Source organism: Dromiciops gliroides, chromosome 1 (genome assembly GCF_019393635.1).
Source record: "Dromiciops gliroides isolate mDroGli1 chromosome 1, mDroGli1.pri, whole genome shotgun sequence".
Lineage (NCBI taxonomy): Eukaryota > Metazoa > Chordata > Mammalia > Microbiotheria > Microbiotheriidae > Dromiciops > Dromiciops gliroides.
This window is the reverse complement of record NC_057861.1, coordinates 707310705-707335550: the sequence shown is the minus strand read 5'-3', so window position 1 is coordinate 707335550 and position 24846 is coordinate 707310705. Positions and strand designations below refer to the sequence as shown.

Sequence of the window (24846 nt, the reverse complement as noted above, 5' to 3'; positions counted from 1 at the left end):
CAGATAGCCCCAGACATCTTGTTTTTCCTTGACAACCCTGTATGAATCTCTCATTCTTGAATTTATCTGAACCATTTTTAAGGTATTTTTATTTTCAACCTGTATCACACCTTGAGGTAATGAATGTGCGCCATAGGTTTACTGTCCCCTGGATTAAACAATGTTTCCCTCCCTTTGTCTTATACTTATTGTTTTCAAACTTTAAATAGTATGTCCAAGTGGTGGGATACCAGGATTTGGCAAACAGGTCTGGGTACATGTTTCCCATCACCCGTGTTTCTTACAGACTCCTTCCAGCTCTCAGTTTATAATCCTACAACCATGACTTTTTCAACCTTTATCTTCCCAGATTTTTTGGTTTGTTATTAATCAGCATCCGGGCCCCTTTCCTCCCCCCAATTCCTTGATGATTTCATTAACCTTTTCTTCCTTTAAGCCTTTCTTGAAGTGCTAGTGACCACAACTGGGCACAGAATTTCCAGGTATCCAGCTGTACCTTGTTCTATACAAGGAAAAGATAATGTGTTCTGGTTGGTTTCCTGTAAATTTCCTGATAATGCCCAGAATTTTATTGACCTTTTTGGCTGCAGCTGTACATTAGGATGATATTTCAGGGAACGGTTTTTAGTGATTTTCCATTTCCTTTTCCTGGGTCATAACAGGGGATTTTGAAACCCACAATGCTCTCAATATAGCTCAGATTATTTTCCTCCAAGCATATTCTTTTGCATTTGCCTCAAGTTGATCTGTTCTCAAACAGACCCAAGAGACTTTCCAATATTACTAGCCCATGAGAGTCACTCAGTCTGTCCCCATAGGTGTGTCATCCCACTAGCCAGAGAAGTTAAATGTCATCTACAGACTCACAAATCACTTAAAAAATCTCTGATGTAGACGGGGTCCCTGTGGGTTTACATATTTCTATCTGGACAAATGGCCCTTCATTCCTACCCTTCATTTCTGTCCTTTAGCTGTAACCTTGTCCTCTCAAAGAGTCCCTAATGCCAGTGCTGACTCATTTTTCTTAGTAGCACAAGCTCTAAGACATTTCTGAAAATCCAAACCAATTACCTTCATGTAATCCAAAGGTAAATTTCCCTCACCTAGAATTCTGGTAGATTGGTCAGCTTAGTTTCCCCTTGTAGAAACCATACTGACTCTGATACAGTAGGTCATATTTGATTTGGAGTGATAGGGTTTTTGTTGTTCTTTTCTTGACATTTCCTGTTTTCTGTGTCTGTAACTCTAGCTTTGCATTGGGTTAGAAACTTTCATGTGGCTGTGCTTTCTATCCTGGTCAAGCCAGATGTGCATCTTTCAGTTTGACGCAGCATCTTCATCTATGTTGTTAGCACCAAATTCTGGGCATCAAATCTTGAGGCTAAATGTAGAGAGAAGAGGGTTCTTTCTAGCACAATAATACTGCAGATGATGTTGTATACCGGACAAGAATGATATTAATAATATATCTCTTTTAACTGTAGAGAAGTTAGCAGGGGACATTTATTGAATGACTATTATGTATAAGGCAAACACGATTCCAGCCCTCAATGAGCTTACAATCTTGGAAAGATATGTCCACAAACAACTATAATAACAACAAGATAGGTGCAAAGAAAGGTACAAAGTATTTTGGTAGTTCAGAGGAGGGAGAGCTCTCATGGTGGAATAGTTAAGAGGACATAGAAGAAATGACACTTGAAGTAAGACTTAAAGAATGAAGAGTATTTTTGCAGACAGAAATATGGTAGCTAGGAAATTCTAGGTGGCATAGGAGATGTTGACTAGTCCAGTGGGACTGGCCCACAGTGCATATAAAGGTGAGTTAGTAGAAGATAAGGTTGGGAAAGCTGGTTGGGAATAAATCATGAAGGACCTTAAATGCCATACCTCAATTCTTTATGGTTCAAAAAAAATGTATTCAATACACAGAAAAGTTAAGTATGCTTTATCAGGAAAAACTTGGCACAGAGGTACAATATTAATTCAGTGATTCAAGATGAATTCCACAGGCCAAATTCCACTCTCAGTTAGGAGAGATCAGCTCTCACTAACAGCAAATGGACCGCTATCTTTTCACTAAGTTTGAAGATAAGCAGCAGATTTCAGCATTATTGCTTTGTGTAAAAGTGATGAATAGTTTAACTGTTTACAATCCAAGGATTGGTGCTAATTAATTACTCATTGGTACAGCCTGGTGACCCCTAACTGGCAGATTTTCCTAGAAGGGAAATATTCTAGGACAGAGGGTTTGTGTACATATTGTCAACACAACAATCAGAATGTCCACCCAGAGGCCAAAAAGGCTTGGCCTGTATGAATTTCCAAAGTACAATGAAAATATCCGAGTCTGCCTAGCAGCCAAGATCAGTGTTGTGACTAAATGGAAGGATGATCTCCGTGGTCAAGTGGGCCCCATGTGCCACTCATTTGCATGCACATACCCAAAATTCTCTTCCAGCTCAGCACCATCAGAGCAAAGTTGGCACGTGAAATGCTGAGGGGAGAAAAACTGGAATGGCTTGGTATGGTGTGGTGGGGGTGCTAGATTCTTTTCTTTGTCCTTGAGTGTTTATTGCCAGGAAATCCTGACCACCATCGATTGCCAAGGGGTTAAAGACACATTGTTGTTAAATAGGGAGAAAGAATTAGCTGGATTTTTGTGCCCAGAGTTTAACTATCACAGTCTCAAAAACAGGAACCAAGAGCTGTGGTTGGAAGGAGAGGGGGAAGAGCAGAGTCACAGGGGTGACTTATTAGGGCATGATTCCAGATAAAGGGCTTTCATTGAGGAGAAAGCACTCTGTGCATATGGTCAGGACCAAGGGGGGTGGGGGGGATGGGCGTGCCATTGGACAGAAGCACATCCAAAAGAGAAAGCCAGAAGTTCCATATGCATTGTTTGCCCTATGGGAATGGGTGGTGGTTTTACAACCGTGTTTATGTGCAGTGCAACATCATCTTGGAAGTTTTCAGTGGCTATCTCTTCTAGAGCTACTAAAGAGAGCCGACACTTCACTAGCATGAATTCAGATAGACCATAAACTCCATGTGAGCAGGGGCCACGCTTTGTCCAGCTTCTATCAAGAGTATCACCAGCCACCCATTGCACAATCGGTCATTGAGAAAGACTTCTACAACGGGGCAAGGGGGGAAAAACACCAAACAACATTCTTCTAGGACTTTACATGTGACAAAGTGTTTTCTTCTCAGTGGCCCAGTGAGGTAGCCAGAGCAAATATTATTCTACCCATGTTATAGATGAACAAGAAAAATCCCAGAGAGAGGACATGACTTAAGACAGAGAGTTAGGAAGTAGAAAGGCCAAAACTAGAATCCAGGTCTCATGACTCCCAGCCCAGTTCTCCTTCCACTCCACCACTTTCTGCTTTTTGAAATAGTTTTATTCTGGGACCAGAACTGTGATTTTTGATAGCACAGGCAACTCCTAGTGAGGAAATTCTTTCTCCCCAAGCAGATCTACCACTGTGTAGAATTAGAGAGAATTGCCTGGGAAGATTGAGAGCCTGAAGTGACTTGCCCAAGGTCACACAGTCAGTATGTATCAGGGATGCGGTGATGAATCCAGGTCTTCCTGAGCAGAACCTAGCAAAAAATCCTTAAGTCTTCTCTGGAATTATCTCTAAACCAGTTGGAGCCACCACGAGCCCACCTTAGCATCAGAGTTTGCCAGGGTTCCCATCTGGGAAGGAAGGCAGTTGAAGAGACATCCCTTTGTCTCTGTGCTCATAGACTTTGCTGCCTCTTGAAAAATAATCTGATACAGTACACCAAACATTTACTAAGAGATTTGCAAAGATGAGATAGGAAATGATCCCTGCCCTCCAAGGGCTGACAGGGTAGGAGAGAAATAAGATACCAGCATATTTAGCTATCATGTCCCATAATACATACTAAGTGCATGAATGGATTTTTTTTAAAAAGTTCTGTGTGAGATCCAAGAGTCATTCTTGACCTCATAGAAATCTACATTCGAGAGCACATGAAAACATGGTGTAGTGTAAGACGGTGGAGCACTTAGCACACAGTAGGTGCTTAATCAGTGTTTATTGACCTTGTTATTTTTATTTATTTGTTTTGGTTTTGTAAGGCAATGAGGGTTAAGTGGCTTGCCCAGGGTCACACAGCTACTAAGTGTCAAGTGTCTGAGGCCATATTTGAACTTGGCTCCTCCTGAATCCAGGGCCAGTGCTTTATCCACTGCACCACCTAGCTGCCCCCTGTTGATCTCTTCTTGATTGAGGTGGGCAAAAAGTTCATTGGCATTTGGAGTCAGAATATCCATGCTTGAATCTCAGCTCTATCACCAGTGACTTGTATGACCTTGGGGCAATCCCTGCCCTTCTGTAGGCCTTAGCTTCTTCCTCTAGAAGATGAGGAGGGTGGGCTAGATGGCCTCTGAGGTGCCTTCTAGCTCTAAGATTGTTTCCCCCAGGAGCCTCAGAAGACACAATCAATATTGGTCCAAGACAGTCTGTCCCCTGGTCTCCTCCTCTCTCTTCTTCCCATGATAGCATCATTTCTGAAGACAGAAGTCCGAAAACCACCTTCTCTGCAGAAATCCCAGAAAGCATCCTGACAAGATGCAAACTGCAGATTTGACATGACAGAGTAGCTCATGTCTTAGAAACCCAGGAGGAAGCTCTGTCATTGAAGGCAGGCTTACTACCCTCCCGGGCTCCTACTTCCTGCCCAAGGCCGAGCTAGAGAGAGTGGCCGCAAGCCGTTCCAGGACCCGTTAACTCCCTCTTGGCCTCCTGAGCCCTTTGCTTAGGGTGGCTGACAGTGTCACTAAACTGAACTGCTTGTCAGAGAATGTTCACAGTTTTTGAGGAATCCCTCTAAATAGTTGGACTCATTTGGATTGTCAAGAGATTGGGACTTCTAAAGGACTGTAATGCCAGTACTATTTCTCCCAGTATATAACTGACTGGCCTGCAGTCAGAAGGACTCATCTTCCTGTGTTCAAATCCGACCTCAGACACTAGCTTTGTGACCCTGGGCAAGTCACTTAACCCTGTTTGCCTCCGTTTCCTCATCTGTAAAATGCTATAGAAAGAAATGGCAAGAAACCTCCTCACCCCTGCCAGTATTTTTGCCAAGAAAAATCCATATGGAGTCATGAAGAGTTGGACATGACTAAAACGACTGAACAACAAATAGCTGACTTAAGGCTTCGGTTGATGAGAATGATAGGATTGGGTGAAATCTTTCCATTCATCCAGTTCAATTCCTGCCCCCCCCATTTCATACAGGAATAAATTAAGATCTTCAAGGTTACCCTGGTTAACCTTGGTTCATCATTCAGCAGACCAAGACCTAGAAGGAAATGCTGAATGATATTATCTCTAAACCAGTTGACACCACCATGAAGCCAGCTTCACATTGGAGTTTGCCAGGGTTCTCAGCAAGGAAACAACTCAGCTGGGGTGAACTTCCTCTCCCTGCTCTGTACTCACAGGCTTTCACGAGCACTCTGCCTGCCCCTCCAGGGATGCTATTCGGCCTCATCACCTCTGTTTCACCGTTCATGCCTTTAACTATCTGTCAGATGTAGAGCTGAATGGGATTTTAGAGGCAATCTAACCTCTCATTTTACAGATAAGGAAACTGAGGCCCCTAGAGATCATGGGATCATAGATCTAGATCCGGACAGGAACTGAGAGCCCACCTAGTCCCAAATTCTCAGTTTATGGATGAGGAACTCAAGCCTGGTGGTGTTAAGTGACTTGCCCGAGGTCACACAAGTACCAAGTGACAGAACCATGATTCAAACTCAGGTCCTCTGACTCTTTGCACTGCAGGATCTTGGACTGCAACTCAGGTCACCTGATTTCCAGTCCCCTGCTCTTTCTTTACACTCTACCAGCTCCCTGGCTGTATCTGCATGATGCTGTAATGAGCAAAGAAAAGCCAATTACTTTTCAAATACAACTTGCTTTTCCCAAGTAGTCTGCTGCAGATCCACATAAATGATGCATGTATTTTACTAGATAATTTGTCCCTTAAGGATTCACATTTCTAAGATAAATTCAGACCTTTTTTTGGCCACTTCTTTTTGCAGTTTTTACCCAGAGGCCTTACATCTGTTCTTTCCGAAACTGATTGCTTCCAGAGTGTTTAAAAAAAAATTGACGTTTTCTTGGCCTTGATTTTCTAATCTGTTTTCTGACTGATTTATTAACATTTAGTATGTTTCATATGCAAACTTTGAAGCCTTTGAGATTTCAGATTTAATCTCAAGTTACAAAGTGGATCTTTTTAGGTTGAGGGGAGGTTTTAATGCCCAACTTGATCCACTGGTGATCATTTACAATGAAAGAAAGTTAGAAGTTTGTTCATGTATAATAGAACAACCAGGGGTAATTAGTTGGTTTTGCACCATTAAGGTACATTGTTGTACCATGGGGTCAGATGTCTAGGTGTATAGAGTCAAGGTCAACTTCTGACATTTACTCACTGTGTAACCCTGAGTAAGTTACTTAACATTTCAATATTCCAAGAAACTCTCTAAGGCTGTAAGTTACAGAGGAGGTGTTGATGTATAAGTTCATTAATTAATAGGACTGATTTGGTTTTATATCTGTATCCCTAGCACCTAGGACAGTGCCTGACACATAGTAAGCACTTAATGTTGATTGAAGTAGTTTCCACACCATGTACTACCACTATATCATAGAAATCATAGTTGCCAACCCTCCTCCTTAGACTCCCCCTCCCAAAAAAAGCCTGCAAACATGAAAGATTGTCCCTAAAAAATCAACCAGCCACAACTGAATGGTGGAAAATGGTGGAAAAGACTGAAATAGATTAAGCGTGGTTGGTTTCAGTAGATTATTTAAATGAGTGGCAAGTTAAGAGAAGTCTCATCAAGCATGTCCAGCTTTGAGGATTTTGGTTAACAAAGACAAATTTATAGTGGGGGGGGGGACCTTTTATAAACTTTGATGTTACAGTACTCTAATTAAAATTAGGTTAACCCCATCCACTTCTCCCCCTTTCTGTTTTCAGCCATTTGTTATTTATGACATGAACTCCTTAATGATGGGTGAAGACAAGATCAAGTTTAAGCACATCACGCCCCTGCAGGAACAAAGCAAAGAAGTAGCCATCCGCATTTTCCAGGGGTGTCAGTTCCGTTCCGTGGAGGCTGTCCAGGAGATCACTGAGTATGCCAAGAACATTCCGGGTTTTGTCAACCTTGACTTGAATGACCAAGTGACCCTCTTGAAGTATGGTGTCCATGAGATCATCTACACTATGCTGGCCTCCTTGATGAATAAAGATGGAGTTCTCATATCTGAGGGTCAAGGATTCATGACGAGGGAGTTTCTGAAGAGCTTGAGGAAACCCTTTGGTGACTTTATGGAGCCTAAGTTTGAGTTTGCTGTAAAGTTCAATGCACTGGAATTAGATGATAGCGACCTAGCAATATTTATAGCTGTCATCATCCTCAGTGGAGGTAAGCTTCCCTTATGTTTTTCCGTGGAGGGTGGGCTCAAGGGTGGTTGACTTCCTTGTTCCCTCTTAATGTACTTTTCCCCTTTGTCACCCCTTACCTGCTGGAGTTTTCAGATATAAACCACTAATGGTTTGCCTAGTTATGTGATCGCAAGTACAGGACAAACTCACATTTAAGGGGTGCAGGTGTCTACTATATGAGCATGTGAAGAAGACAAGGGACTTTTATTGTCCTTGTTTCTACATCCTATCTTTACCACCAAAATCCAAACCCTAGTGACTCCTTCACCTACAGCAAAGCTTCTCCTCCTCCAGCTATATTTTATTTTAATAATAATGGGCTATACTTCCTAAAGGGGGTGGAGCTGGTGACCCCCTCATCCAGAAGAGCAAGTCACACCCTGGCTTGGTTAGTACCCTCTTGCCCCACCCAATACTTTTTTTAAGTATGCTTTTAAAAGAGACAACTGGCTGGGGTGAATGTGCAGAAAAATAAGCTGGTTTATTTAGGGATCAAAACCATGCCCTTGGTCCTATTAGAGCCATGATCCAAATGGAATGACTGGTCTTTAGACCTGATGAGAATCTAATTTACCTCTCTGATTTTGTGTTCTCCATACTCAACAGATACTTTGAACAGATTAGAGGCCAGGTCATCAGGATAGGAACAGTAGACGGTTGGCAGTAACTCTCTTCTTCTTCTTCTTCTTCTTCTTCTTCTTCTTCTTCTTCTTCTTCTTCTTCTTCTTCTTCTTCTTCTTCTTCCTTCTTCTTCTTCTTCTTCTTCTTCTTCTTCTTCCTTAGTTTGTTTCCAATTAATGAAAAGGCACCTTCTCTTCTTCCCAACTCCCCCTCTGCCCATTGAAAAAGAAAGAATAACAAAACCCTTATAACAAATATGCATAGTTACCTCCCATCTTTCTTTTAAAGAAAATGTTCTTGAAGGTAAATTTATTGCTTGGTAAATTGCAGGTTTTAGGTGGGTTTTCTGTGGGCTAATTACAAGCTTCCCTCTGTTTAAGGTCATCAAGACCTTGGGAGCCAAGTGCATTGAATGCTAGAAATGAGAGAGAGAGACAGAGACCTGGCTTGCTGATGAGGCATGAGGCCTAATTGCTTGGGCTAATGTCTTCTTTTTCCATGTGTTGAGATTTGAATGACTTTTCCCAGGTGTTACCTGGGCCTGGGGCTATTTCTGCAGCATGACCAATGTGTGCAGAAAGAAGCCTTGCAGGTTCTTTGGAAAGAAGTCCTGGACTGGGGGGGTTACTGTCAAGTTACCATTCCTTCCTGTCCTAAAAGCAGAATTCCTCTGGAATCCAGGGGGCAGGGTATCATAACTGAGCAGAACCCCCTCCAGCCTATTGGCATCTCAGAGGAGTTTAATTAGAATCCAACAGTTTACTTTTGGAGGCATAAATCTCATTAAAGTGACTCTGTTAGGTTGAAATTAATTTAAAAGTAACTTTCTGACATTGGGTTTCATTCACCAAAAATATATACTGGAGGATATCAGCATGTTTTATTGGTCTCCCTGAAGCCACTTCAAATGAGCTCAGTTTCCTTCAGAAGGCTTTGTTCACATTATTAAAGCAATCTTTAGCCTCCGAGAATTTTAATTAATTCCGTAAAAAAGAATGTGAACTCAATTTATTGTAGTTCATAGTGAGAAAGTATAGCCTTTTGACAAAAACAATCAATTTTAGAAGGCACATTGTCTGATATTTCGGGAAAGTGAACGGCTGGGACATGAGCCAATCGAAGGTTTCTGGTTCCTAATTCAGTGGGGGAAGGGTGGGAGGATGACCAGGGCTGCTGAGGCCCTGATGCTGAGCTTTGTGAACTTGGGCAGTGTTATTTTTCTACGATTGGACGCTTGACGAGAATGAGTAATCCTGCGTCTGGGGTTCCAAAAGTGTAGTCATCAATAAAGGGGCCGTGAGTGTACCCTGCTGTATTTCTCATCTGTGAGATGGTTTTATAAAGTGATTTATAGCCCATTTTGACATTCACTAATTAGCCTAGAATTTTCTCCAAAAATTGTTTTAGAAAAATATCACTAAGTACCGTTGCAGGAGCATGGACTCACTGAGCTTTAGTTTTTCATCTATGAGAACGTTCCGAGGCTAGCAGCCATCTAGATCCTAAAATGCGACTTATCTTAACACACAAAAGAAAACCTTATAATTAGTCTAACACAATAACAAGTCACATTTATGTAGCTCTGTTAAAAGAGTTACAAAACTACCTCATAAATTAGATAATACAAATATTTATTTTTCCCATTTTATACTTGAGGTACCAGAGTCTGAGAGCTTATGACCTGCTCAGGGTTAGAAAATGGCATTTATAGAAGCAATCTGAGGTATGCAAAACACTTTACAAATATCTCATTTAATGGCTCACAATGACACTAGGAAATAGGAGTTGTTATCATTCCTATTTTATAGATGAGGAAACTGAGGCTGACAGACATTGGGTGCATTAGCTCAGAGTCACCCAGCAAGTGTCTGAGGCTGAATTTGAACTCTGGTCTTCCTGACTCCAGGGCTAGAGCTCTATCTATATCACCATTGTCCAAATCTAGAATTCATCTAGCCATTTTAACCCCAACACCAGTGCTTCTGGCTTAACCAATGGTGCCCAAATCTGGATTTCCTGGTGGCTTTGAAGAGTTTTGTCTCCTGCATTCTAGGTACATCTAGGCCGATTCTATTCTGAGCAAATATGGCATCTCTTAACACGAAATAAACAGAGCTGTGTGATTCTTTTTTTTTTTTTTTTAGTGCGGCACTTGGGGTTAAGTGACTTGCCCAGGGTCACACAGCTAATAAGTGTTAAGTGTCTGAGGCCAGATTTGAACTCAGGTCCTCCTGAATCCAGGGCCGGTGCTCTATCCACTACACCACCTAGCTGCCCCCTAAGCTGTGTGATTCTTAGCTCCCAGCAGGAACGCAGTTCAGTTCTTTGCTTAATTCTAGGGACTAGTTACTCTAAAGAGATATTCAGCGTGGTGCCATGCTCATTCCCCATCAACAAAAACCTGTTGATCTCAAGACTGAGCCAAAGATTCGTATTTACTCCAGGATGGGCTTTGGAGAGGTGTTTAGGCCCTAAAGTAAACCAGATGACCTAGGCCTAATTTCCAATGAACCTGTTTCCTCCAAATAGTCATAGAACCCCAAGGGTCCCCTAGAGAGCTGGCTCACATTGTCCAGGCCTACTCTCAACCGTATTTTCACCATCATTTAAGATAACCTATATAAAGCACTTTGCAAACCTTAAAGTATATATAAATACCAGGCATTGTTATTAGTTGGGTGCAAGAGCTAACACTTAGGCAGTGTGGCATAGCAAAGTGACCTAGATAATTACAAGATCACACCAAAGTTGCCATCTTGATGTTCACTTAACTCCTACCATTTAAAAAAAGTGACTCAGTGAGTTAACTTTAAAAACCCAGTGAAGGGGAGGCAGCCTGGGAGAAATGGCTTTGGAACCAAGAAGACCTGCCACCTGGGGCATCACCACCAGCTATGTGCCCTGAGCAAGTGATTGAACCTCTCAATGCCCTGAGACAACTCTGTCATCCAGGCATTCTAAATCCTTTATTAGTCCAGTGCCATTCATGACCCACTTCTCAAAACAGTGTTCTTAAATGCATAAAATGAAATATAATGGATTACAAAGGAAACTAGTCATAGTGAAATATAGACATTGACGTGGTAAGAACAAATTTATGAACTCTTAAGTTAAGAAACCCCGCTGTAAAACTAAGTTGGAAAAGAGGTGTCATTTTGCATTGGTCAAAGGCATTTCCTCACTGGAAGGTCCTTAGACCAATGAAATCATAAGTCCTACCAAAGAAAATAAAGCACAAATACAGTAATAGATAAGCACATATAAGTTCTTTTCTACTCAGTTGCAACTATCCAGATGTGCACTAAAGGATGCTCTCAGTTACATAGATATCTCCAAGTATACAAGGTTTTCCTATTGCACAACCAAATATTTGGATACTTGGTGGAATGTTGGGTAGAGCAGACTCTAACTAATGAGCATGCTGGCTCAAAAGGAAGTTGGTTGAAGCACGATAGAGTCCATCATTCCATCTTTTAGTTTACAAGAAGGGGGTGTGGGAGGGAATCTATGCCTGAAAAAAAAAAAAGCCTCTCTTCTCATCAGACTTCCCATGTTCTTCAGCTCAGCCTTAGCAACTGACAATCTTATCCCCTTCACTACCCCCTGCCTCAGTGATTTCAGAAAAAAAAAAATTGGGGCAGGGATCTGACTGACCTCATTCTGGTTGAGGTTCCTGGTCTAGGTAAAGTACAAAAATGGGGAAGCCCCTTGGGGAAGTGAATGGCAGGTTGGGGGTTTTTTTGGATGTTACATATCTGATTTGACCTAGCTCGGTATTTAGCAGGGTGAGGGGTGGGGGAAAATGTGATATAACACTCATATCACTGTTATTCAACATTTTGTGCCCTGAGAACTGATGACACCTTCAGATTAGTTTGCTTCCATTAGAGCATTTACACATTGTAAGTCAGTTCTTCTAAAACCAGGTTTGCTGAAAAAGATGACTCAGTTCCTACCAAGATCTGTTCACTTTACCTTCCATTTTGTGCAAAAATTGAGCTAATTTTTTTAAAAAGACCATCCAAAACAAATAAATAAATAAATAAGACCATCCGAGTGACAGCTACTTAATAAAGTAGCAGGGTTTAAAGAGTCTGGGGTCAACCACAATCACTTGTAGGTCATGTCTAAGTCTGGAATTTGATTTCTTTCTTTATTTTAACCCATCATGCCAAACTCTAGGATAACCCAGGGATATGTTTGTATGATTTCCTTGTTAATTAATTAAATATCACCACATCTCTCAGTCAGTGAGCATTTATTAAACACTTACTATGTTCCAAGGACTGTGCTAAGAGCCAGTGATACAAAGAAAGGTAAAAAGCAAAATCTACAGTCCTTGCTCCCAAAAGATTATAATATTCTAACATTCTAATAATCTCATTATTATTTAATAAACTGACAAAATCTCCTTTCACTATGATTGTTACTCATCTGTGTGTGTATACACACATTAAATCCCTTAATCACCTAAGATTTTTAAATATATTACTGAATAGAAGTTACCAAGTATAATTTATAAGCAATAATAATAGTATCTAGCATTTATATAACAACGAAATCAATAACAAAACAAAGATATCGATAATTACGTATCATTATCACAACCACAGTTCCCTCAAACCCTCACTGTTATGGCAAATGACTTCACTTCTGAGAACACAGTTCTACACCATTTAGATCCTTCAAGATAACCAAGTCTCTTTACAAGAAAAAGGTGAAAAGAGTTCCATCAAGAAATGTCCCTCTCCATCCTCTTCCTTTCAGTCTTCTCCATAGTCTCTCCCCAGACTTAACTCTTTACAAAGTTTTCTTCATATTATGTGATCAGAAAATAGCAGTTAATATAGTTCTAACAAGAAAGAATTTTGTCCTCCCCTTTCTTTTTGTGTTTTCCATAGTTTATCTCATAGATCTTCATAGTCAAAATTAGACTCACAACAGAGAGAAAACTGAACAAGGAGAAGCACCTAGTAGAAAGACGGTTATAACTATAACCAAACTGCCTTTACCACAACATTCCATTCGGCTCTTAAATAGACAGTAACAGTGTTTGTAGCCTCTATGGGAAAGTCAAGTGTAGGAGGTGTTATGGTAATAAATAGTAATATCATTTGAGGCTCACAACAACCCTGAGAAGGTATGTGCTATTATTCTTCCCATTTTACAACTGAAGAAAATGAGACTTAAGAGAGGTCACATGACTTTCCCAGAGTCACACAGCTAATCTGTGTCACTAAAGCAGGATTTAAACTCAGGTCTTCCTGACTCCAAGTCCAACTCTCTATCCCCTTTACTACCTATTTCTATATATAGTACATGGAGCCTGAAAAAATATGAGTTGATCTTCTTTGGTCCTCATAGGCAGTAAAGGAATTATCAATGAGATGAGTTGAGAAAAGAAGTGCAAAGAATTCTAGTCACTTGTTAAAAGTTCCATACTGGTGGAGTCTAGTATAGAATCCATTGCTCCAGACCCCTAAGCTAGTGCTCTTCTCAATGTGTACCCCCAGCCCCTTCCTTCTAATGGAAGCTCCTTGAGCGTAGCTTTAACTGTCTTTTTTATTGGCAACTCTAGCACCTAGGACAGTGCCTGACACATAGTAATGCTTGGTGTTGACTAACTTGATAAAGGTTTGGTGTTGACTAAAAGAATAAATAAATGACTGAATGGGGGAGGGGGAGCATTGATTAAACAATGTTATATGTACTAAGTCCTGGAAGGCACAAATGCCAAATCATTTTCTTTGTCCCTCTATCCTCCTTGGTAAATCCACCACCAGCACCATTTTGGGGAGTATAGGATAGTGAAAAGAACATTGACACTGCAGTCAAATGAACTGAGTTTGAATTCCAACTCTGCCACTTACTCTCTGGGCCTCAGTTTCTTTACACATAAAATAGACAGCTGGCCTTTAGATGCCCTTTAAGATCCCTCCTAGCCCTTAATCATATGTACCTATGATCTCACACACATAGACATTCATAGCCTGTGTTGGGGGTATTGTTGATGAGAAAAGGGTATTGTTGATGATAGCCATGACCCACATTCCTCTTCATTGCCTAAACTCTCCAAGTTTAATAGACCCAAAGTAGCAGACCCTTAAAAGCCCAGACATATTGAGTAGAAGTTAGAAGCTTTGAACTGAAGCTTTCCTTCCACCTCCCCCTTCCCATAACCCCATTGACAGGGTGGGGTGTGTGCGGTGAGCTCTGAAATTACCTCCAGCCCAAGCACCCTCATGGTTGGCATTGCCCCAGCAAGGCCAACAAGTCCTCTAAAAATGTGCCCAAAGTTGGAAGCCAAGGCTGTGTTTTTTCTTCCACCTCAGCAAAGCTGACAAGCCCTGAGCCATGATACTGGACACACTGCTCCCTTGAGTACTGGACCTCATACTGCATGGCAAAGGAAAGCAGGTGAGGCAGCCAACTGGAAGGAGTCCACACCTAAAAAAGGTCCTCTCTGTGAATTCAGAACAGTTGGAAGGCCAGCAAAGCTCTTCCCAAACTCCCAAGTCATAAGGGTGGGAAATTCACCATTTTAAAAAATTGTTGCAATTTAATTTCTGAGGCAAAATGCCTGCCATTATCATAACAATGGGGAGAAACTGAAAAATGATTGCAATGGAAACAAATGGGAAGTAATCTGACCTTCCCAGGTACTCACTTCAATTTGAGTTGGATTACGCAAAGTCCCATGAGCCAGCTCATTTATTTTCCATCAATCCTAGCAGCACTTTAAAAAAAATCCACTAACATTAAACCTTCTGGGAAGGGCAGTTGTGTACATTTGCACAGTGTACTGGGACCAAGTGGAATGAATATTCTCCTATCTCCACATTGGTTTGTACATGATGTCAACCCCCCACCCCATGACAGTTAGGCAATGCAAGCCCATGCGCCTGCCCACAGGTGAAACGTGCTCATTTTTTCTTCTTTCTCAGAATTAAAGTTCAACCAAATGTTGAACCCCAGTGAATTCCCTCAAGATGTGAACATAGATCACATCACTGGGAACAGTCTCACTCTGGTGATCAGACCTACCTGTTTTTCATCCTGTCTTTGAAAGACTTCAAGGGAAAGGCTCGCTTATGTCTCTCAACCCTATAGCTTTCTCATAAGGGACTATTTTGGTTGAAAAGCTGAGGAAAAGCAAAGTTCTTTGATTATTATTGCCTAAGGTCAGATATCTTTCTGATCATTAATTATAAGAAAGCCTGATGCAGTGTTAGGATCAGTCAGGCTTTGTTTCATATCTTTATTATTATTATTATTATTATTATCATTATTATTATTAATGTCACATTTAAAATTCAACAAACATTTATTAACCAAAATTTTTCATGATCCACATCTTCTCCAGTGTTGCTAATAATCTGGTCCCCAAAAAAGAGAATGTGTCTCTGAGACAATGTCACTGCCCTGGCTCAAAAACCTCTAAATGTTCCCAATTGTATCTGGAATAAAATACAGATTCCTCTGTTTGGCTTTTCAAAACCATCCCAGTCTGGCTCCAGCCTAACCCTTCCAGGTTTATTGTATCTTAGGGCCTGTCACAAATTCTACATTGCAGCTCCCAGTACAATATATAACATTTCACATCTCTTTACCTTCTCTTTATGGTGGAAATTCTCTCTCCTCGCCTACACTTCTTGAAATATCTAATTTCCTTCGAAGCTAAGCTTACCTGACCCCTCCCATATAAGACCTGAGCCCTCTAGTGACTAGTATTCTCTCCCCCTCCCAAAAGAAATTAAACACACATATGCCCCACCACCACCAAGCGACAATGACTGTAAGCTTCTTGAGAGCGGTCAATGTTTCTTTTTCAATTGTGGAACAGTGCCTGGTACATAGTGGCTGCTTAATAAATGTTGGTTGAATGAATGAATGAATGAATGAATGAATGAATGAATGAATGAATGGGTAAGGGAGGGAGGGAATGAATGAAGTATGGTATCTTCACCCCTGGTTGTGCAAATGTTTCTTGACACCTCCTTTATATGCCAAAATTGCCTTTTCTATGGAGCTGTTCTTTTTTCTTCTTAAGTTTTCAGGCTCCTGGGAGGATAAAAAAAAGGGGAAAGATGACCAACCAACCTGTTTTTTTGTTTATTTGTTTGTTTTTTAATCTTAAAGTGAAGCCCTGACTGAACAGCAACAGAACACTTTTTTTGGTTGTTTTTGGTTTTTGGTTTTGGTTTTTGGTTTTTTGCAGGGCAGTGAGGGTTAAGTGACTTGCCCACTTAACCCTCGTTGCCCTGCAAAAAAACAAAAAACAAGAGTCACACAGCTAGTAAGTATCAAATGTCTGAGATTAGATCTGAACTCAGGTCCTCCTGACTCCAAGGCCAGTACTTTATCCACTACACCACCTAGCTGCCCCCCAACCCATTTTAAAAAATGAAATATGAGTTAAGACAAATAGAAAGATCATCTCCCACCCTCTTCCTTGAGAGTACTGTTTTGCAACAGGATTGGTTTCAGGGGAGAAAAGATTTTGAGGGTAATGTCCTTAAAAGGAATCCTATTTCATTTTCTTACTGAATTTAAGACTCTTGTCCTCTCATGGTCCATAGCCTTATAGTAAATCGGTGATGAGAAAACAGATGTGATAGAATCAGCTCTTTTTTTTTTTCTTCAGGGCAATAAGGGTTAAATGACTTGCCCAGGGTCACACAGCTAGTACATGTCAAGTGTCTGAGGCTGGATTTGAACTCAGGTCCTCCTGAATCCAGGGCCAGTGCTTTATCTACTGTGCCACCTAGCTGCCCCCTAGAATCAGCTCTTGTAGTTTTAACCCCTCCCCAGTCCCCTCCCTCTGCCTCTTCATCTCTTCTGCTGCTTTTGCTGGCATTCAGATTTGGATAGAATCATTTCTATCCTGCAATACCAATACAGGTTTAGGCAAGTGAATTCATAACTTTTGTATTTCACACACCATCATCTAGATGCTAGTAACAGCGATGAGAAGATCCATCCAAGGGAGGTACAGGTCATTGCACGAAGCAGAATCAAGACATATTGTCGTTTGAGTTGTTTTTCAGATTCTCAAACTGACAAAATCACCATAGAATGTCTGGATTCCTCCATTATCTATGTCCAGAGAACCCAGTTGGTGGTATAGATTTTTGACTTCTTCCAGAAATATTTAGGAAAAGAAAAGGCAAGTGGTATGGAGAGTAACCCAAAGTTGAGGCCTGCAGAATGGGACAAATGAAAGAATGAGTTTGAAAGAGTTTTGGGAGTGGGGTGAATGGAGGGGAATGAGGCATGTTGTCCACTGGACAATAATTGTAGGGGAGTGGGGCCCATTGTGTGGTTAACTATGGGGTTTTGATTTAAGAGGCAAGGAAAGCTTTCCCAGGGTATGGGTAAAGGACTGGGAGAACAAAGAAGGCACTGAAGATCTTGGGAAGAATGACAAATGGGTCTAAGTGTAATGAAACAGAAATGGAAGGATAGGTTTAGATGATGACAGATTCAGGAAGACAGAGTAGTTTGGGGTGATGAGACCTAAGATCTGACCACCCCTGTGGGTGGCTGAGGTCAGTACAGTGACAATGTAGGTCGTCTAAGCTAATGAGGCCAGATGATCCTTTTAATAAATAAAGGACACTAGGTTCTAGAGGGATCATGTGACTCCCTTAGGGAACCAGGGACAGAGCTGTTGTTCAGTACAGGCTACAATTCACTCTAGTCATTCTGCCCACAGTTGATAGGAATACTCTACCCAGTGGGTGAGTAGTGGGAAATGACTCACCAAACCAATGAAACTAGAAGCATCGCTGATGTTTGCTCCTAATAACATTGCTGTCTTTGCTTTAGCTAGGGCCTGGCCATGGGCCTGACAACTATGGCAGAGTTTAGCTATTGTAGAATTCTAACTTAGCCTATATTGTAACTGAGAAATATTTAACCCCACCTACTATGACTACAAGAGGAAGATGCCTATCTTAGCAGTCAAACCTGGCCGTCTGGGAGAAGGTACGTGAGCAGACAAGCGGTCGTTTGTAAGCTTCAAGACTGTGGTATGTGGTGCACAGGGAACTCCGATTCAAACCACTAAATCATTCCCCCCACCACTGGAGGCTGTGTGCTCTGGTGTATTTGATCATTTGGGGTTCTCAAAATGTGTGTTTAAACTCTGCATGACCCCTGGAGGAGATGGGGCATCCTCCTGACTGGTATAACATGCCCAGGTGTCTGGACAGCCTTCTCTTGGTGAGGAAGAATGAAACTCCTGGCTAGGTCTGAAGACACTAATGGAAGTCACCCATGAACAGCTATAAAATGGAGGTGGTTGTGATAGATATATGAGAGAGAGAGAGGGAGGAGAGAGAGAGAGAGAGAGAGAGAGAGAGAGAGAGAGAGAGAGAGAGAGAGAGAGAGAGAGAGAAGAAGAAGAAGAAGAAGAAGAAGGAGGAGGAGGAGGAGAAAAGAAATGAGGGAATGAGGGAGAAACAGAGGGGAGAGAGAGAAAAGGGGGAAAGAAGAGAGAGAGGAGGAGGGAGAGTTGGGGGGGATGATCCAGCTTTCTTACTAGGTTGAAGAGTTTATGTAGTGCAATTTGAGTGGGGGGGGCGCACTCTGCTTTATTAGAATGGCCTAATATTCACCATTACATATTCATTCCTTTGGTAATTGAAATCTTTTGTGTCATTTAGCATTCCCTATCAAAATACAGATAACCCTAGGGGAGGGACAACACAAGTAGGAAATGGCATTTATTCAATGTGTTTAATCCTTATAACAAACCAGTGAGGGCAGGGCTCTTATATGTCCCCATTTTACAGAGAACACTGAAAGTCAGAGGAGCAAAGTGATTTGCCCACGCTCACAGAGTTTAAAAGTGTCGGTCAGGATTTGAACTCGGGTCCTTTCTGACATTCAGACCAATGCATGTTCCACAAAACTCCCACTGTCATCTGCTAGCTGAAAGCAGGGCCCTGAAAGAATGAGGCAGAGAATGAGGGTTGAGAAGAGATTGGCCAGAGAGGAGGTGAGAGGAGATTGAATGCTGAGGCCCAGTCAACCCCCACACTTCTGAGAAGCCTTAGAAGTCTTTTACTGCCTCAGAGTCATATTTGAGGATCATGCTTGTCTGTCTGGGGCTGGTAGATTCTTCACTGGCATCTTAGCAGGGAGGGGGAGAGCAGGAGGCCTCTCTGGCCAAACTCCATTTTAGCTGCTTTTTCCCTTTAATTTCACATGGGCATTACCTGAGTTTTAGGGAAGGAGAAGTTTGTTTTCCTTCTGCTGCTACAGAGGAATAGGGGGAAGGAGGGTCTCAGAAGTGGTGCTGGGGGGGGGGCAGCTAGGTGGCGCAGTGGATAGAGCACCGGCCCTGGTGTCAGGAGTACCTAAGTTCAAATCCGACCTCAAACACTTAACACTTACTAGCTGTGGGACCCTGGGCAAGTCACTTAACCCCAATTGCCTCACTAAAAAAAAAAAAAAAAGAAGTGGTGCTGGGGGGCAAATCAACATAGTTCCTACTGCCCCAAATTGTCCTATCTTCCCCCCCCAAAAGAAACCGTATAAAACACACACACACACACACACACACACACACACATACTTTTCTAAGTTTGGGCATTGGGAAAGTAGGCAACGATGTTCATACCTCCATTGTAGAATCATAGATTCATAGTTCTGCTCCATGGCTTTCTTTAAGACTCAGCTCAAACCCCATCTTCAAGAGGTCTTTGACAGTCTTTGTCTCCCACCCCCACCTCCACTCCACACACACTCCCACCCTTCCCCACACCCACACCCCCACTCCAGGGGTGCCAGAGTTTACCTTCTATCTACTCGAAAATGTTGAGATCTTGGGTGTTCCTGATTATTTACCGATTGCATCTCCCATTAATTAGACTGTAAGCGTCTTGAAGACAGGAACTATTTTTGCCCTTCTTTGTATCCCTAACACGTATGAAGTATTTGCCACAAAGTAGGTACTTGACTTGTTGACTGAGTGAATCCTGGCCCTGGAACAGAGGAAGAAGATAGAAAGGGTGAAAGGGTTAAAAGCTGATGACTGGGGACAGCTAGGTGGTACAGTGTCTCTGATGTATCCATAGTGTATCCAGACCACTGGCCCTGGAGTCTGGAGGACACGTGTTCAAATGTGGCCTCAGACATTTACTGTTGACCTCAGACAAGTCACTTAAACCCTGATTGCCTCAAAAAAAAAAAAAAAGCTCATGACTGGACTTACATGACATTGTTAAGGGCTTCAGTCAGAGGGAGCAAAGGGAAGAACTTCTTAGCAGGCCACCAGGACTCAGAAATCTCTTTCCTCTTCTCAAAGACCTAGAAATGATAGACTAGACTGGAGGGAATTATCAAGTGAAAATAAAGATTTCAATCCTAATAAGGAAAGGACAGAAAAGTGCTGGGAGGCTTACTGTTATTCTTGCACATAGTAGGTATTTATTAACGGCTTATTGTCTTGAATTAAATTGCTATTATTAAATCATAATTATAATAATTAGCAAATTATTACTGAATTATCTGCCCAAAACTGTCCCCTTCCCCTCCCTTTAGCTACTGTGTGTGTGTGTGTCCGTGTCTGTGTGTTGTTTTATGCTTAGGAAATTAAGGCCAGTGATCAGAATATTTTAGGGAAGGGGTTGGTGACCAAGTGAACTGTGTGAGATGTAAGGAGGGACACTTGCTACTTAGTGGAAGAGCCAAACCAGTGAGCTATTCAGCCGGGTTCTCTTGCCCTGCCCCCCTAAATCCAAACAAAACATAATCAGGTATTTTATTTATAGAAGTGACTGTTACTTAGACCAGGACCAGAGAAAGCATTAATAGCACCATTACTCTAACAAGGAAAATGTTAACATGTGAAGCCTCCTTAAGAATGAAGGACTTTGGCAGAAGCTTTTGCCTTCAGACAATGAATGTGCAAATTATAAACAATTTTTTTTTGTCTGTGGGTTAAACACTTAGGAGATTTACCAACTATCATTCTGCTTTTCCCTGTCAGCAGTTCCACTTGAGAGTAATCAACCGCCTGGACTGGATAGAGTCCCGTACTTGGAGCCGGGAAGACATGGGTTCAAAACCTACCTCTGTCACCTACTAGCTGGGTGGACCCCTGGCAAGTCACTTAACCTCGGAGTCTCAGTTTCCTCATCTGTAAAACAAAGGAGTTGGAATGGATGTTTTTCAGATCTTGACAACCTTATAGCTATGCTCTGATTAGTCTCTGAACAGCTTTACTTCTTTAGACGTTTCATTAATTCAAATGAACTCCCCCCTCCCCCAAAGCCAGCAACCAAGGGCAGAAAGTCAACAAGTGGATGCCAAGAGGGAGAGAGGTGTAGAGGGAAAAGACAAAAAAGGACAAAGATGTGGAGGGAGGAAAGTGAAAGGAAGATGGAAGAGAACAGACAAGAGGGCAATAAGGGAGGGACATGGGAAGATCACAAAAAATTGAAGAGACAAATGAAAAGTAGGGTGTGTTCATATGTGAGTGTCCGTATTAGCTATTAATCAATTAAAATATTGAAAAAAATATATAGGAAATTAATTTTCCCTAAAAGTAAGGAAGGAAGAATTCATGAGGAAGGGATGACCATAGTAAGCAATACCAAAGATAGAATTTGCCTGGATTATTGTTTTGCCTAAATCTCCCAGTTTGAATTGGCCAAACAAGATGTGAAGATGTCTTCATATTCTCTCTCTCTCTCTCTCTCTCTCACACACACACACACACAAAATTGGAGTTAAGTGACTTGCCCAAGGTCACACAGCTAGTACATAACTGAGGCTGGATTTGAACTCAGGTTCTCCTGAATCCAGGGCAAGTGCTCTATCCACTGTACCACCTAGCTACCCCCATATTCTCTCATAGAAATGGAGAATTCTTTCATCATGCCTGAGGATCTCCACGCTAACTTATGGGGCCTCAGTACCCCCAAGCCTGTGTCCACAAATGATCTGTCCTATGTTACAGATGATACATGAACTTCTTTCCCCTTTCCTCCTTTCTACCTATTCCCTGTTCTTGGGAAATGACCAGCTTAAGTGGGCAGATTGCAGAATGTTCTGAGAATTTGGATCCACCTTGGTTCAGTACCCCCATGACTAACCCAGACATGGGATCGTAGCCCTTCCGGATTCAACCATGATTGACACTAATCAGCTCCAGGGCTCTCAGCATCGGGCTAGGCAGGACTTCTTTCCCAATCCTTTATTAGCCTGGGGAATGACAAACCAGTAATTGATTCCAGGTTCTTTGGGTGACTTAATACTGCAGTGTATAAGTCACAAGGTTCTCTTCCAAATGGGGCCTTCTAGGAGGCCTGGCGTCAGTATGGGGCCAGTAGAGATTTAAGGGGAAGGGAAATATTGACCTTGATCCTATCTTGGACCCCAACTTTAATCCGCATCACAGTTTAGAAGAGGCTCCTCATTTGGGGCAAAATCTTATCTAGAAAGATAATGGGAAACTGAGGAAAAGGAGCATCAGGGACCTGGCTGATATAAATAGAAGAAAGAGGTGGGATAATTTAGCGGATAGAGGGATGGAGCCAGGAAGACCATCATACAAATATCTCCCTGATACTTACCAGCTGCGTAGCCAAGGACACATCTATAGCCTCAGTTTCCCCATCTGTGAAATGAGTATAATATTACCCATAGCACCAGCTTCACAGGATTGCTAGAAGGCTCAAGCCAGATAATTTTGGTAAGCACTCTGACAAACTTTAAAGCATTAAGGGGGTTAGCTAGGTGGCACAGTGGATAAAGCACCAGCCCTAGATTCAGGAGGACCTGAATTCAAATCCAGCCCCAGGCACTTGACACTTACTAGTTGTGTGACCCTAGGCAAGTCACTTAACCCTCATTGCCCTGCCCCCCCCAAAAAAAGCATTATATTAATGTCAGTTATTTAATAAAAATACTGCTTAGAGTATTCAGAAAGGTGCCACTGTGTCAACTAGACTATTACTTTGCTTCCTGGAGATTAAGGGAGCAGGATAGAGGCATTCCAGGTGTCGAAGAGAGAAGAGAACAGCTGAGACAAATAATATAAGTTTAGCGCTAGAAGGGACCTTAGAGGTCATCGATTCCAACCCCCTCATTTTACAGATAAGGAAACTGACGCTCAGAGAGAGCATGATATACTCAAGATCAGAATGGAAAAAATGACAGAGCCAAGATTTGCACGTCTACCTTGGATTGCAGACCACTGCTTCATAAAATCATAAACAAGGGCTGAGGGAGACCTCTGGGGTCACCTAGTCCCACCCCTTCATTTTACAGATGAGGAAAGTGTGTGGTCCAGGGAGACAATGTGTTGCTCGAGGTCAAACCGGTTGTGAGAGTCAGAGAGGGAATTTGCACTGCAGACTTCTCTATCCAAAGACAGGAGCTTAAAATCAGAGGAACCTTACTAAAAGGAGTAGCTGGGTGAGGAGTGTTTTGTTTTGATCCATACACCTAGAATAATTCTGCATGAGAGCTGGAAGGGACTTTATAGCTAATATCTAGGGCAACCTCTCCCCCCACCCCCATTTTACAGATCTGGAAACTGATGCCCAGAGACTTGTCCAATTTTCCACAGGTACCATTGTTTTAGAACCCAGATGATTCCTGATGTACCCCATGAGTCTATCATGCATCTTTCACATTACATTTTTAATTTCCCTCTCTTTTTTATTCTATGAATTATGCTGAGAAATAAGTATCCAATAATGAAAGCATTTTGGAGCAGGAAGCACTGGAAAGATTTTCGAGTGGGACAGGACTATGGAGGTCATGTAGTCCAGCTCCTGCATTTCCAGACAAGGGAGAAGTCATGTGCCCAATTTCTCACAGGTGGTAAATGATGGAGCCAAAATTTGAACCCAAGGCAGAAACCTTGATTTCAGGTCCAGGGCTCTCTTCAGTGCCCTCCGTTGCCAGTCCTCGTATGCAATACTCTCTCCCATGGGCTATTTCTGGAAGTGAGCTAACTGGTCTTTGGAGAGAAGGTATTTAATCAATGGCCACAAAACTCCAGCCCTTCAGCCAAGCTTCCCCTATCACATCATAAAGAATAACTCTCTAAATGGGGATTTGAAAATCCAAAACAGATCCTCTTCCACCTTGGCTAGTGGAGACCAGTTCCATTACCAAGCAATAAAGCCAAGCATTTCCAGCAAAGCTGATCAGTTGAATATCAGTTGGATCAGCCCGAGGGCTCTGTGTTTGTTGGTCTGTTTTTTAAACTTCCATAGAAAAGTTAAACATTAGATTGATGTGATGGCTTCAGCAAGTTTGGCCCTCTTTGTCTAGCTTCTATTAGCTCATGGGGAGGGAGGCTTCATTCCCTACAGCCACAATCTGAATGAATGGGATAACCCTGCAAGAGAGGACTATGTCTCTGGGCATGCTGCTAACAATACCTCTCTTCCTGCATTCTGCACAAGGCCGCTCCCCCTCCTCCACCTCCTGTCTCTGTAGAAGCGACTGCCATTTGTTCAGAGGCCACTGTGTTGTGTAGCCAGTGGACTTGGAAGTGATGAGCCTCCCATTTCTTGGTGGGTTTTTTGTAAGATATATATTTTATTGGTGCCTTTTGATTCTTACAACATAGTAATTTCTGGAAATATCCTCTGTGCCCCAGTCCTCCTCTCCTCTCCCTCCCTTATAACAAAGAAAAACAGATGACTGCATCTGAAAATGTATACAACATTCTGCCCTAGATGTCCCCCACCTTTC

General features: G+C 42.1%; 1 protein-coding gene across 3 annotated transcripts in view; it reads left to right on the top strand.

Moving 5' to 3' along the window:
* Positions 1–24846, top strand: part of PPARG (peroxisome proliferator activated receptor gamma) — a 183633-nt gene that overhangs the window by 153641 nt on the left and 5146 nt on the right. For all 3 annotated transcript variants that reach the window (XM_043979532.1, XM_043979534.1, XM_043979533.1), the window contains exon 7: positions 7033–7483. In XM_043979532.1, coding sequence (XP_043835467.1) covers positions 7033–7483 — 451 coding nt within the window. The remainder of the gene's footprint in view (positions 1–7032; positions 7484–24846) is intronic.